Here is a 12,523-nt window from a genome sequence, read left to right on the forward strand (position 1 = left end):
GGTTGCAGTGAGCTGGGATTGTGCCACTGCACTCCAGCTTGGGTGACAGAGCAAGACTCCGTCTCAAAAAAAAAAAAAAAAAAGATAAATATGGATACTGGTTTGCTTAGCAGGGAAATAAAATTGATACAACTCAAAGGACAAAGAAAACGTGCTTGAGTTTACCTCATACTGTTGGAGACAGCGGTTCAGGCTGTCAACATCTATTTCACTGTTAGATCCCTTGCTGTTCAGAATAAGATTTTTATTGCCAACCCAGGCTCTCAGATCTTGAAGTCGGCCTTCTAGCTGTGTGTGCTGATTTAACACTTTAGTCTAAGAAATAAACGGAAAATCACATTATGAAAATCTCCCAGCCACCCAGACTTTGTGAGCCTTTATGAATAAAAGCAAAATGCTACCTTTTCTATTTCCACAGCATTCTGGAAGTGGAGTAGCCTGGAATTCCAAGTGTCACTCACAGAGCTGAGAGACTTCTGAAGATTCTTGGCATCTTTCTCTAGAGCCTTCAACAGTTGAGCAGGAACTTCTTGAGGCTGGCTGATGATAATCTGATTCACACACTCCAACTCCTGACTGACCAAGGTGGTCAGATCCTTTAACTCCCTGTCTAATACCTGAGGGAATAAAGTGGAGTTACCTATAAAAGCAAGACTAGAAACCCTCTGGGAATCAGCTGTGAACACATTTCTCTCTCACCCCATGTCTACACACACTTTAGGGCTTAGAAAATGTTTTTATGTACATTCATTAGTTTACTTGGTTCTCACAATCACTAATTCATGAGGTAGGCAAGGTAGATGTTACCGTTCTGGATTTACAGAAGAGATGCCGCATTGCTTAAAAAAAATGTGAATGGTGTCCAAGGTCACCCAGCTGGTAAGCAGTACAGCCAGGACTTGGATTCAGGTTTTCTCACTCAGTGCAGTGTGCTCCCTCCACTGTAACTTGCTGCCTCTCTGAGAGTGTCATTATGCCTTTCCCCAAGGAGCAGCTGTGCAGAATTAATGTGCTACAAAATAAACTGAACGGATGACTCTTCCACTCTAAATTCCAGGGTCATGGAACCAAAGAATACAAAGCTAACCCCAACCAGCTTTTCCACTCATCTAGTCTGTAATATTCTGGTCCTCAACAGATAAGCCGGAAATAAGCTGTGGAAGAACTTGACATAGTTCTTTGGGGCATCATCCTCAGCCCCGGTTCAGCCACCCTACCCAAGGCCACACACTAGATATTGAGAGAACCAGTAAACCACTACAATCTGTCTTCATGGTGACTCCAATCCTATGACAACTCTTAACCTCCAATTTCAGTGAAATAGCCACTCTTCCTCCCTCTCAAGGCTGTCTTTCTATGTTTTTAGGGGACTGGTTCTATCATTTATCACTTCCTCTCTCTTCTAACTTCAAGTTCTCCCTTTTAATTGGTTCTTTCTCCTCAGTCCAAAACCCATTCAAAACATTCCTTTCAATCCATCTCCTTCGAGTAGTGTCCCACCTCATTCCTTGCCTGTACCTAAGACTTCTGGAAAGAAGGATCTATATCAATTGTCTCTACTTTCCAACCTCCCATTTCTTCCAGCTGCAAGTTAGTTTATATCCCGTCACTCCACTGAAACTGTTCAAAGTCACCAATAACTTTCAGGAGCTGAATCTCCCCTTCAGTCCTCATTGTACTCAATCTCCCTGTGGCAGTTACTAGGGCTGACTCCTCCTCCTTTGGTTTCTGTGAGACGAGTGTTTCCAGGTCTTCTTCAGAGATCTCCAGTTAGACTTTTTCAATCTATTTTTGTTGTTGTTGTTTCTTTGTTGGTCCTTTAAATGGTAGTGCTTTTGAATATATTTTTCTTTCTTTTTTTTAAGACAGGGTCTCACTCCGTCTCCCAGACTGGAGTGCAGTGATGCATTCATAGCTCAATACAACCTCAAACTCCTGGGCTCAGGCAAATCCTCCTGCCTCAGCTTCCTGAGTGGCTGGGACTAGGGTGTATACCACCAGGCTTGGCTAATTTCTTACTGTGTTGCCCAGGATGGTCTCAAACTCCTGGGCTCAAGCAATCCTCTTGTCTTGGCCTACCAAAGTGCTGGGATTATAGGCATGAGCCACTGTGACTGGCCCTCAGTATGTTTTTCTTCCTAAATAGTCTGTATTTTGTCCAAGTTTCTTTTTCTTTGTTTTAGCCTCTCCTTTTGTATCAGAAGCTTTCTGGATGCTGAAGTGGAGTGTAATGCCCTAAAAAGCTGACTACAAACTCTGCTGGCTGTAGTCTTCACTGAGGGTGATGGAGCTGGGCCATACAGTTGGGAAACCACTTGTATCAGTACCATTAGGTCTTCCCCCTTGGGCTGGTCAAACCATAGCGGGAGCAAGGATATAGCTCAAAATTCAGTATGTATGTGAACTTCCAGTTAATCCTACTGATTTCTGTATGGAATATTTACCTTCAATAAATGGCTGCTCTCCCTAGTCAAGAGACACTTTGAATTACTTTCCTCAGAGAACGAACATCCAGTCTTTCGTTAGAGCACAGCACAAGCAGTTGCCAGGCTATGTGAAGTAAGTTGAAAATCTAAAGGTCTAATTGCTTCTTAAACAGACTTTAAACCAATTATAAGCCCGTTTGCATATCCATTTTCATCTCTTTCTGGTGCTCCCAATTTTTGAGGCTTTGGGGAGTTCTGTAGTGTAAATCAGGTTGTTCCTTAGCTTCCTCCACTTTAAGTTGAGGATCTAGTTTACTCTAGCTTGCTAAGGTAGTTATCGCCTCATCCAGCTGCTTTCTAACTTCTAAAATTTTACTGCTGTTTTCTCCTCTCTTGCTCTTTTATGAATTTATGCACTAAAAAAAAACAAAAAAACAACCCAAAAAACCTTTTTCCTGATGTCTTACTATAGTTTTAGGAAGTAAGAGAGATTAACTTACATATTTAATCTACTGTTTTAAGCCTCCAACATTTCTTGCTTGAATTACTGCAATAGTTTCCTAACCAATCACTCTGCCTTTGAACTTACCTAAATCAATCCAAAACCACGCAGATAACAATTGGTAGGGCCGGGCGTGGTGGCTCACACCTGCAATCCTAGCACTTTGGGAGGCCGAGGAGGGCAGATCACGAGGTTAGGAGATCAAGACCATCTTGGCTAACACGGTGAAACCCCATCTCTACTAAATATACAAAAAATTAGCTGGGCGTGGTGGCAGGCACCTGTAGTCCCAGCTACTCGGGAGGCTGAGGCAGGAGAATGGCGGAAACCCGGGAGGCGGAGCTTGCAGTGAGCCGAGACCACGCCACTGCACTCCAGCCTAGGCAACAGAGTGAGACTCCATCTCAAAAAAAAAAAAAAAACCAAAAAAAAAAAAAAACAAAAAAAAACAAACAAACAAGAAAAATTAGCCAGGTGTGGCGGCAGGTGCCTATAGTCGCAGCTATTCGGGAGGCTGAGGCAGGGGAATTGCTTGAACCCGGGAGGCGGAGGTTGCAGTGAGCCAAGATCACCGCTACTGCACTCCACCCTGGGTGACAGAGCAAGACTCCATCTCAAAAAAAAAAAAAAAAAAAAAAAGTAGTAATTACATTCATAGCCAAATCTGAGGTCTGTTCAAGTTTATCCTTTATAAATTTTATCCAGTCTATCCAAATGTAGCCCATCCCATAATTATCTGACAAGGGTCTGAGATTGTTTACCCTAGAATAGAGTGCAAGCAGGTTCTAGTAAGTCTTGAAATCTTCAAGGAAGATGGAGGCAGCTATCTTGAAGCTGGTGTCTGTGGTGGAAGTCTCTGGGAACCTACCTTGGCCTGACACAGCAGATCATGTAGTTCTGCCAGGTTTAGCTCCAAAGGTTGAATCTGTTTGGTCCTCATTTCAATGTTCCGTAACAGAGACAGATAGGATACTAGCTTTTCATCATGTTCTAAACAGAGTTGCCGGGTAAATACATTCTGTGGAGCCAAAAAGAAAGCTGACTCAGTTCTGACATTCTCCTGTAACTCAGCTTTAAAGCAGGCAGGGGTTTTTGTTAGACAAATAGAAGCAATTTTTACTGCACATAGAGTGGGATAAAACAAAACATTTTGTTTAAGTCATTTCAAATCAATACACAAAGGTGATTTTACCAATTTCCTCAGAGAGCAGAAGCTCAGAGCTATCAATCTACAAGCATCATTTTACCAAAATTTCCAAAAGCTATTCTGATTTCAGGTAGCATCATCCTAGTATTTCTGTTAGCTCGTTTCTATTTAAAACCCTTGCAGATTTCAGAAAGACATTCAGAGCCAATGCCTAATTTTCCAACAACTTTGCTACAAACAGATGATGATAAACTAAGTTATATCTTAGAGAATCATCTAGTGCCTTAAAATGTATAGAGGCATACAATTACACATATGTAAACTCTGTACCCAGTTAAGAATTTTAGCATTAAACTAATTGTATCTTTAGGAAGAAAAAAAAAAAAAGCACACCACTGACCTGAGTTGCTCTGAAGGGCTCTGGGTTTACACCTCCATTTCCCTTTCCTTCAGGTGCAGTCATGAAGGGAGTTTGTTCACTGCCAGGGCTTTCTCTGAGCTTTTCCTGTGGTGTCTTCTCTGTCTTCACTGCAGAGCATACTGTTAGGGACACTGTCTTTTCTTCACTGGTCTCTAGAACAGTAGGACTAATGATGGCATTCTGTTGCCCTGTATTCTCTTTTTGAGACACTCCTTTGAATAGTTTCTCTGGAAGAAAGGATCCCAAGACTCCGGAACCTCTCTGAGTCACTATGTCCTCAATGGATCTTGCTTCTAGACCTGCAACATTAGGGTTTGCCATTTCCAGAAATTCCTCTCCAGTTAGTTCCTGTGTTGCTATTTCAGATTTGAGAGTTCCACAAAGTTTATCATCACTTTTGCTGCCCTGATGATGAAGGTCTTTTCTGTCTGAGAATTCTAGATAACTGACTTCTTTTGAATCTGGTCTAGAAACTGTGATTTCTTCCAATTTAAGACCTCTTGCTGGGTCAAAAGATACTTCTTGGTATGACTTTTCTTTACATTCATTAGATGAGGAAATTTGATGTTTGGTTTCCTTAGTTTTCGAAGTAACCCAGGAATCTTGATGATAGTTGGTCTCCTGTCTGGTGGTTCCTTGGAAAGACTTGTCTGTTTTGGAAATTTGGGATGGGCCTGTCACTTGGGCTTTTCCATCTGATTCCTGGTAGTGCAATCCTTCAGGTCTTGGGGTCATACAAGGGAATGGTTCACTCTGGGCCCCACAGGCAATTTCTCGAGATAAGTTTTCTTCTGGTTTTAAAGTCAAACAGAGACTTAAATTGTTTACTTTTCCTTCATTGGCCTGTTTAGAGCTGAAGAGTGTTAAAGCATCTAGATGTTTCACAGAAATTCCTTGAGGTACCACTTGGGAAGAGGACTCTTCAATTTTAAAAGTAATAGAAAATCCCATTTCTGTATCAGCTTCTTTCCCTTTTTCACTCGAGGTCATTTCCCTAGGTTGGCTCTTTATATGGGAGTCATGCTCATCTCTAATGGCAGTTTCCTGATCAGAAAGAAATGCTGATTTGCATGTTCTGATACTTTCTTCTACAATCACCTCCCTCTTCTCTCTCTTACTTTTCACCCCAGCATTCATTGGTTGCTGCAAAACCTGCTCACTCGGCAATTTGCCTGATGTTTCACAATATGTTTCTTGTACTTCCAAAATCACTTCCCCTTGATTTTCTCTTATTTCTTCAGAATCTAGACATGAGGTAGACTGCTTCATATGAGAAATAATTTCTATTTTTGTCACTGCTTTTTCCTGCTCTTCATTTGTATCATTTCCCATGTTATTTCTAGCCACTTCTTTGAGTTTAAAATCACAAACTTCAGAGTAAGGGTGTGTCAATGACACTTGGCCCAAGGATTTACCTTTAAGATTATGAGGATTTATGATACTGATAAATTCTTTAGCATCTGAAGACATTCTTGGCTTACGTTGATCCTTCCACCCAAATTCCTTTAAGGAAATTTCCCTGCTCTTTTTTGCCTGCTCCCCATCAGAAACTCTCACTTTAACCTTTTCTTGTGCAGACTGATTTTCAACTTGAAATAATCTCTCACTCTCTTCTACTTTATTACAACTCATTTCAGCAGTCTGATTACAAGCAATTAACATATCCTTTCTTAGAAATTCATTTTGTAATGCACACACTTCAATCCCTTCTTGCTTTTCAATCTGAGCCCTGTGATCGCTGAACTCTGAACTATCTATTTGGATCATATTTGCCAGTTCAGGGCTGATCAGTCTTTTCTCAATAGCTTCTACTAAAGTCACTCTCTGATCACTAAATATGTCAACAATTCCTCCATTTAACACCTGATGAGATGCAATAATTCTGACCATGTTTTCATCCACCAGTTTCTCTTCCAAAGCTGATGCCAATGTCAGTCTTTTTCCAGTAGCAGTATCTATGATTCCACCACTATTTGCCTGGGCTTCTAGAACCTTCAGCGTAGATGCAAAGTCTACTTTTCCAAGCTGAATTGCTTGAGACAATGTAAGCACTTTGTCGCTCACCCCATCTTTAATGTCTGAGAAGGGAATTACTTCTAGATATCTCTGTCCAGATTCAATATCAATCTTACATTTCTTGACTAATTCTGAGTAGGGGACAATTCTGCAGTTCTCGGGATCTACAATGCCATGCATCATTCCTGGAGACAATACTGCTTCATTAGTTAACAGTCCTTCTTTTTTAGCTTCTGCCAAGGTCAATCTCTGACCAGAAATGAGATCCACAAAGTTTCCAGTAAAGGCCTGAACCTCCTGGATTTCTCTTTTCAGGTCTGGGGTAATAAGATCTAATTTTATGGCTTTAGGGAGGGAAACATTTTCCTTTGTTTCAGGATTAAAAATCTGATGGATGTTTAAGTTCTCAACTCTTTTGAGTTTCTCGGCTAAATCTTCACCAATTAAGCCATGTCTGAAGGCATTATCAACAGAAAGTCTCATCCCAGATATATGGTGAATGATACCTCCATCTACCACTTGCTTAGTCAACAAACGAACGGCCTCCTCTCTCTCCAAAAGACCTCTGTCAATGGACTGCCCAACTGTTAAAGGTGCTCTACTATCAGGGTCTATAAGTCCTGTTGTTTCCATTTGTAAACTAATTAATCTCTCCCTAACTGTTTTTTCAGCATCTCTACCTTTGGAAGCTTTCTCCAGATTTATAAGTTCTGGCTGGTCAGCAACGTCCACCAAGCCAAGAGTTGAGGCCAAAGTTACTGAAACTTTTTTGCCTCGTTTCAGATCAATAATTCCACCAGTCACCACCTGCCTCTCTAAAATTCTGGTGGCTGTTTCCTTGTCAAGAAGTCCAACTGTAACTGCATCCTTTACAGAGCACAGTGTCTGGGTACGGGGGTCTAAGACACCACTTATAGCTTTGTCTGCCATGAGGACATTATGTAATAATTTCTCATCCATCAGACCTTCATTAATGACTTCTTCAGTTGTCAAAGACTCACAAGTCTGAGAGTCAAAGAACCCCTGAAACATGTTCAGCTTCTCCATAAGCTTCACGGCAGTGTGACTTGGCACAATGCCTCGGGATATTGCTTCATTTAGTAAGAGTTTTTGACCTGTTTGTTCATGAAAGATACCACCATCTAGTAACTGTGCAGATAATACATTTAAGGTAGCTTCTTCAAGCAATTCTAATGGATGACTGCATGACAGAAAAATTTCCCTGCCACTATCTTCCTCATCGGTCTTTTCTAACATCATCATACTACCACCTGCGATGTTCTGTGCTTCTTGACTTTCTTTATGGTCATCCTTAGCCAGAAATGTTTTCTTTAACATTTCCTTTTTGTCCAGAGGATGAACATTCCCATCAGTTTCAGACTTTAGTTCTAACTTTATACCTAGAGTTTTCTTTACCTGAACTTGTGACTTTTTGTTTTGGGGTTTTATGTGAGATCCTCCAGTTTCATCATGAATATATTCAGTCTCAAGAGTGTGTGCTTGTTCATTCTGACATGTAAAGGAAGTGTTTCTTAGAGGTTGATGTTCTTTCTTTGGTGTTTCAACAGAAAAAACATCTTTGTCAACCACCAACGGCACACCTTCCGCCTCAGCAGGAGGTATGGTCAGGAGGTGTCCCCTGCTGGCATTTTCTCTGATAGACACTGCTGTTTGGTCTTCCCTTTTGGTACCTATCAACTGCCTTTGTACCTCTAATTTGACTTTATTTATTACCTTCAAAGCATCAATGTTTGGATTTCTCTTTTTTTGTTCTACAAACAGATCCTGTTCAGGGTTCTCTACAGAAGAATCTTCTGTTTCTACAGTGGTCTTTTTGCCTTTTTCTGTAGTGCAATCTTCCCGATCGGGATATTCTTTGTTCTGAGAAGAAAACTGGAACTCAGGCAGCCTCACAGTCCACCCATCGCTGAAAGTTCCTGAGATTTTCACATTAGCTGATTCTTGCAATCCCTCAGGAGTTTTTTGCCTTTGATGCCCAATTTCAACCACTTTTGGAGGACTTGTTTGATACTCATCTCTGGATGTTAGTGTCTCCATCAGCTCTTTATCTAACAGAAGCAGCCTCTGTCCATTTTGCACATTAATATAGCTGTGAGTCATCAGCTGGAACAACAGATTCTCACTCTGGCTTGCTATGGCCTTAGGTTGGCTCTTGCTGCATGGTAGAACTGCTGCTCCAGGATTAATATTTTGTTCTGCAGAGTCTGCTAGTTGCATGTGGGGCATCACATCAGGTATACAAATCGATTTTAAGTTATTGGCAAGATCTCTATCCAGGATACCACTTTCTATTGCTTTCTTCCAGGACAAAATCTCTGTGGTTGCTGGTAGAAACAGAGCCTTAATATGCTGTCGGTTACTAAGGATTTTATGTGCTAGTTCAGTAGACACAATACCTTGTTCTAGGGCATCTGTAATTGGGAGGATCTCTCCAGATTCAGGCCACAGCAACCCCATGAATGACCAGAGGGACTCCAGAATCACAAGGGCGATCTTAGCAGCTACTAGATCATTGCTCACTGCTTCATCTATTGTTAGCCTTTGCCCCGTGACAGTGTCTATGATGCCTCCTGTCTGAAGCTGCCTTATGAGGATAGCACAGGCCATGTCTTGGTCAATCAGATTATGTCTTATAGCCTCTTCCACTGTAAGTCTGTGTCCTGTTCTTGGATCTACTATGCCACCAGCAAAAAGCTGAGCTTCCAGCAACCGGACAGTGACCTGCCTATCTATTAGCCCTTCCTGAACTGCACGGAAAATGCTAACCTTCCGGCCTGATTTCAAGCTCACCATTCCCCCTGCCAATTGTTTGACAGGCAGTAATTTGAATCCTGATTCCTGGTGGACAATACATCGCTGCATCAGATCCAGCAAACCAATTTTCTCAGCTGTGTTAGGGTCTATCAAATTCTTGGATGTTCTAAGATAAGACTCTAATACTGAATGAAGCCATGCAGAAATGAGGCCTTGATGAAAAGCCTCTTCCAGGTTAATACAGTTCTCACTAGGGGAAAGATTGAAACCTCCAGTTGCCAGGTGAGCTTCTAAGATTTTCAGTCCAACTCTCTCACTGATTATTCTCTTTTCAATTGCTTCCACCACAGAAAGAGGGCCTCTGCTCTCAGTAAGCCTGCTTATTAAGGCCAGGGCATCCTGTAGCTCCCGGAGCTGCTGGTACATCTGGGGATTAATGAGGTTTCTGGCTATGCCCTCCTCCAAAGAGAGGTTTTCACCGGTCTCAGGGGCAATGAGGCCAGACATGATAACCTGAGATTCCAGAAGCACTAGGCCTGTGTCTTGGTCAAGGAGGCCCTTTTGCATGGCTTTGAAGATGGGAAATATCTCCACTGTGCCTAGGTCAATCACCCCAGCAACTGCTCTGCATTCCTAAAAAAAAAAAAAAAAAAGGAAAAGAGAAGAAAAAGAAAACCGAATCAGAGCCAATGGCAAAGCACAACTATTGAAAGGAGTCATTCAAAGAACTATAGTATACAGGCCAGGCATAGTGGCTCATGCCTATAATCTGCCCAAGGCAGGCAAATCATGAGGTCAGGAGTTTGAGACCAGCCTGACCAACATGGTGAAAAACCCGTCTCTACTAAAAATACAAAAATTAGCTGGGTGTGGTGCGCACCTGTAATCCCAGCTACTCAGGAGGCTGAAGCAGGAGAATGGCTTGAACCCAGGAGGTGGAGGTTGTAGTGAGCTGAGATTGCATCACTGCACTCCAGACTGGGCAACAGAGCGAGACTCTGTCTCAAAAAAAAAAAAAAAAAGTACTACAGTATATAAAATTCTGACCACAAGGAAAACCCAGCATGGGATAAGCCCCAACATGTAGGAAATATTCTGAAGCAAGCCACCCGGTGTTAAGACTAAAAAAGAGTTTTTCTAAACTGCAGAATGTTTAATAGGTCAGAAGTTCCTAGATTACTTGAGAGATAGTGGCATTAAGCATATCTGAGTGACAAGCTCTACAGGGTGGTAAGCAGTGAAAATGATAGGATTTAATCTTATTTCTAAGACTAAATCATCGTAAATGTTCTTAAAGACATGTAACAGTTCCCCCAAAGTGAGAATTCAACGCCATATAACAAGTTTTTGGTGTTGCAAACCACACAGAAGACTCTGGAAGTAGCAATTCCCTGCTGATGAGCACAGCAGGACTGGTCCATAGAATAAGAGAGATTTATGCAGCCCAAAAGCTCCAGAACAATTGTGCATCCCAGTAAACAAGCCTGTGTATACTACTCAAGCAACTATTTAGCAAGTGGGATACTCATATTCTTGGACAATGCTAGCTTCTCCCAAGGCAATGGCTCTAAATTAAGTTAGTTCTAGGTCTTGGAAGTAGCAAGTCAAGGAAGAAACAGATTGGGGACCCTTGCCTATGGAACCACTAGTAACTTTTCTTCTGGTCCAGGCTAGAATGGGTAGTACAATAACCATGACTACAGCTATCACTTATTACTAGATCTACTGAACACTGACATTTAATTCTCACAGTAATCCTATGAAAACAATTGTTTGAATATTTAGTTTGAAGAAATGAAAATGAGGCACAGAGTTTAGGTAACTTGTCCAAGGTCACAAAACTAGTGAGTTCCAGAAACAAATCAAGGTCTGATTCTAAATCTTGTTTGTCCTCCCAGAGTCAGACCCAGAAAACTGTAAAAGACAAGTACAGGAGAGTCACATCTTAACACAGGAGTTAGGTCCTAAGGTCAGTGAATAAGGCATATATGCTGTCAAAATTATCCTTGCAAATCCTAGAAACAGCTCCTAAAGAATTCTCATTTTTGAGATCTTTTATCACAGAATAATACATTCAGATTTCAAATTATTTAAGTGTTTAACCACTTACAACACTTCATCATTTTTATTACTCTCCAACTTTTCAGCTCTTCTTTTCATGTTCGTTATTTTCATTTTCTGTATATAATTTTATCTGTCCCTCTTTGGTCAGTGCTACTTTCTGATTACTTATTTAACTCTCTATCTTATTGATAGAGGATCTTGTGGAAGCAATTTCCAATTATTTCCCTGCCTCCTAAATAATGGCATTTCATTTTATCTCAGTGAGTAAGTTCTGTAAGAGCTGATCCATTGTCCATGAAGGTCTAGGAACAGTAGCTGTCATTCAATAAACATGGGATGAATATGGATAAATAATATGGACACCCTTAAAATCATTAAGCCATTTCCCCTCAGATGTTAGAAACACACACTGAGGATTTCAAGCTTGATGAGGTGCATACAATAAGAATACAGAATGGATAGCAAATGAAAGAACAGTATATTTGGTTTTCATCTCCATTTCTACATATGTGTTCAATCAATGGAATAACTGACAGACTTCTCTACACTATTTAAAGTATTATTTATTCCCTATCCCCATGTTTTCTGACCGAGAATAGAAAGTCCAATTCATATAATTTAAACATATATATTATACAAATTCACTATGTGTCTGTTTTAAAGAAATTGAAGGAAAAAGTTCACTGGAATGTGATAACTGAAAAATTTCAAGATACCTTAAAAATTCCTTTTAGAAAATCCATGAAAGACTATTCAGAACAGACAATATGACAAAAACATCCCTTTGAGAACTTTTCATTTCTTTTGTGAGATTCATGGAGTCTCAAAAATGCTGACATTGAAGAAAGGCCTGCAGTGTAGCCAAAGAGAAAAGTCTACACTGTTACTTCCAACACCCTCATATAATTGAAGGATAGGCAGGAAATACTCAGCTGGGAAAAAAATCCAGAGAAACTCATTTCTGTCCTACCAAACATGGACATTCTGACCTAAACAAGCATTAAGAGATAGAAGTAGAGGAGGAAAGAAAACATAAAAGGCTTCTACTTACCAGAGTTGCAGGGCACGCCTTGGGCAGATAAAAGATAGAGCCTTATGGAGCAGCTCAGCCGTATCACACACACAGTGTAAGCTTGGTGTTAGCGTCCAGCATGCGACTGTTTGTTTTTGCA

General features: G+C 40.9%; 1 protein-coding gene across 21 annotated transcripts in view; it reads right to left on the reverse strand.

The window, feature by feature from the left end:
* Window positions 1–12,523, reverse strand: part of LOC101146907 (microtubule-actin cross-linking factor 1, isoforms 1/2/3/4/5) — a 280,531-nt gene that overhangs the window by 146,108 nt on the left and 121,900 nt on the right. For 17 of the 21 annotated variants that reach the window (XM_055392106.2, XM_063700149.1, XM_063700146.1 and 14 more), the window contains 4 exons: window positions 4,476–9,920; window positions 3,797–3,946; window positions 402–617; window positions 166–315 (listed from right to left, as the gene is read on the reverse strand). The exons of the other annotated variants lie outside the window; for them this stretch is intronic. In XM_055392106.2, the coding sequence (XP_055248081.2) occupies window positions 166–315; window positions 402–617; window positions 3,797–3,946; window positions 4,476–9,920 (5,961 nt within the window). The remainder of the gene's footprint in view (window positions 1–165; window positions 316–401; window positions 618–3,796; window positions 3,947–4,475; window positions 9,921–12,523) is intronic. 21 annotated transcript variants of the gene reach the window in all.

The sequence above is a fragment of the Gorilla gorilla genome, chromosome 1 (assembly GCF_029281585.2).
Source record: "Gorilla gorilla gorilla isolate KB3781 chromosome 1, NHGRI_mGorGor1-v2.1_pri, whole genome shotgun sequence".
In the NCBI taxonomy this organism is placed as follows: Eukaryota; Metazoa; Chordata; class Mammalia; order Primates; family Hominidae; genus Gorilla; species Gorilla gorilla.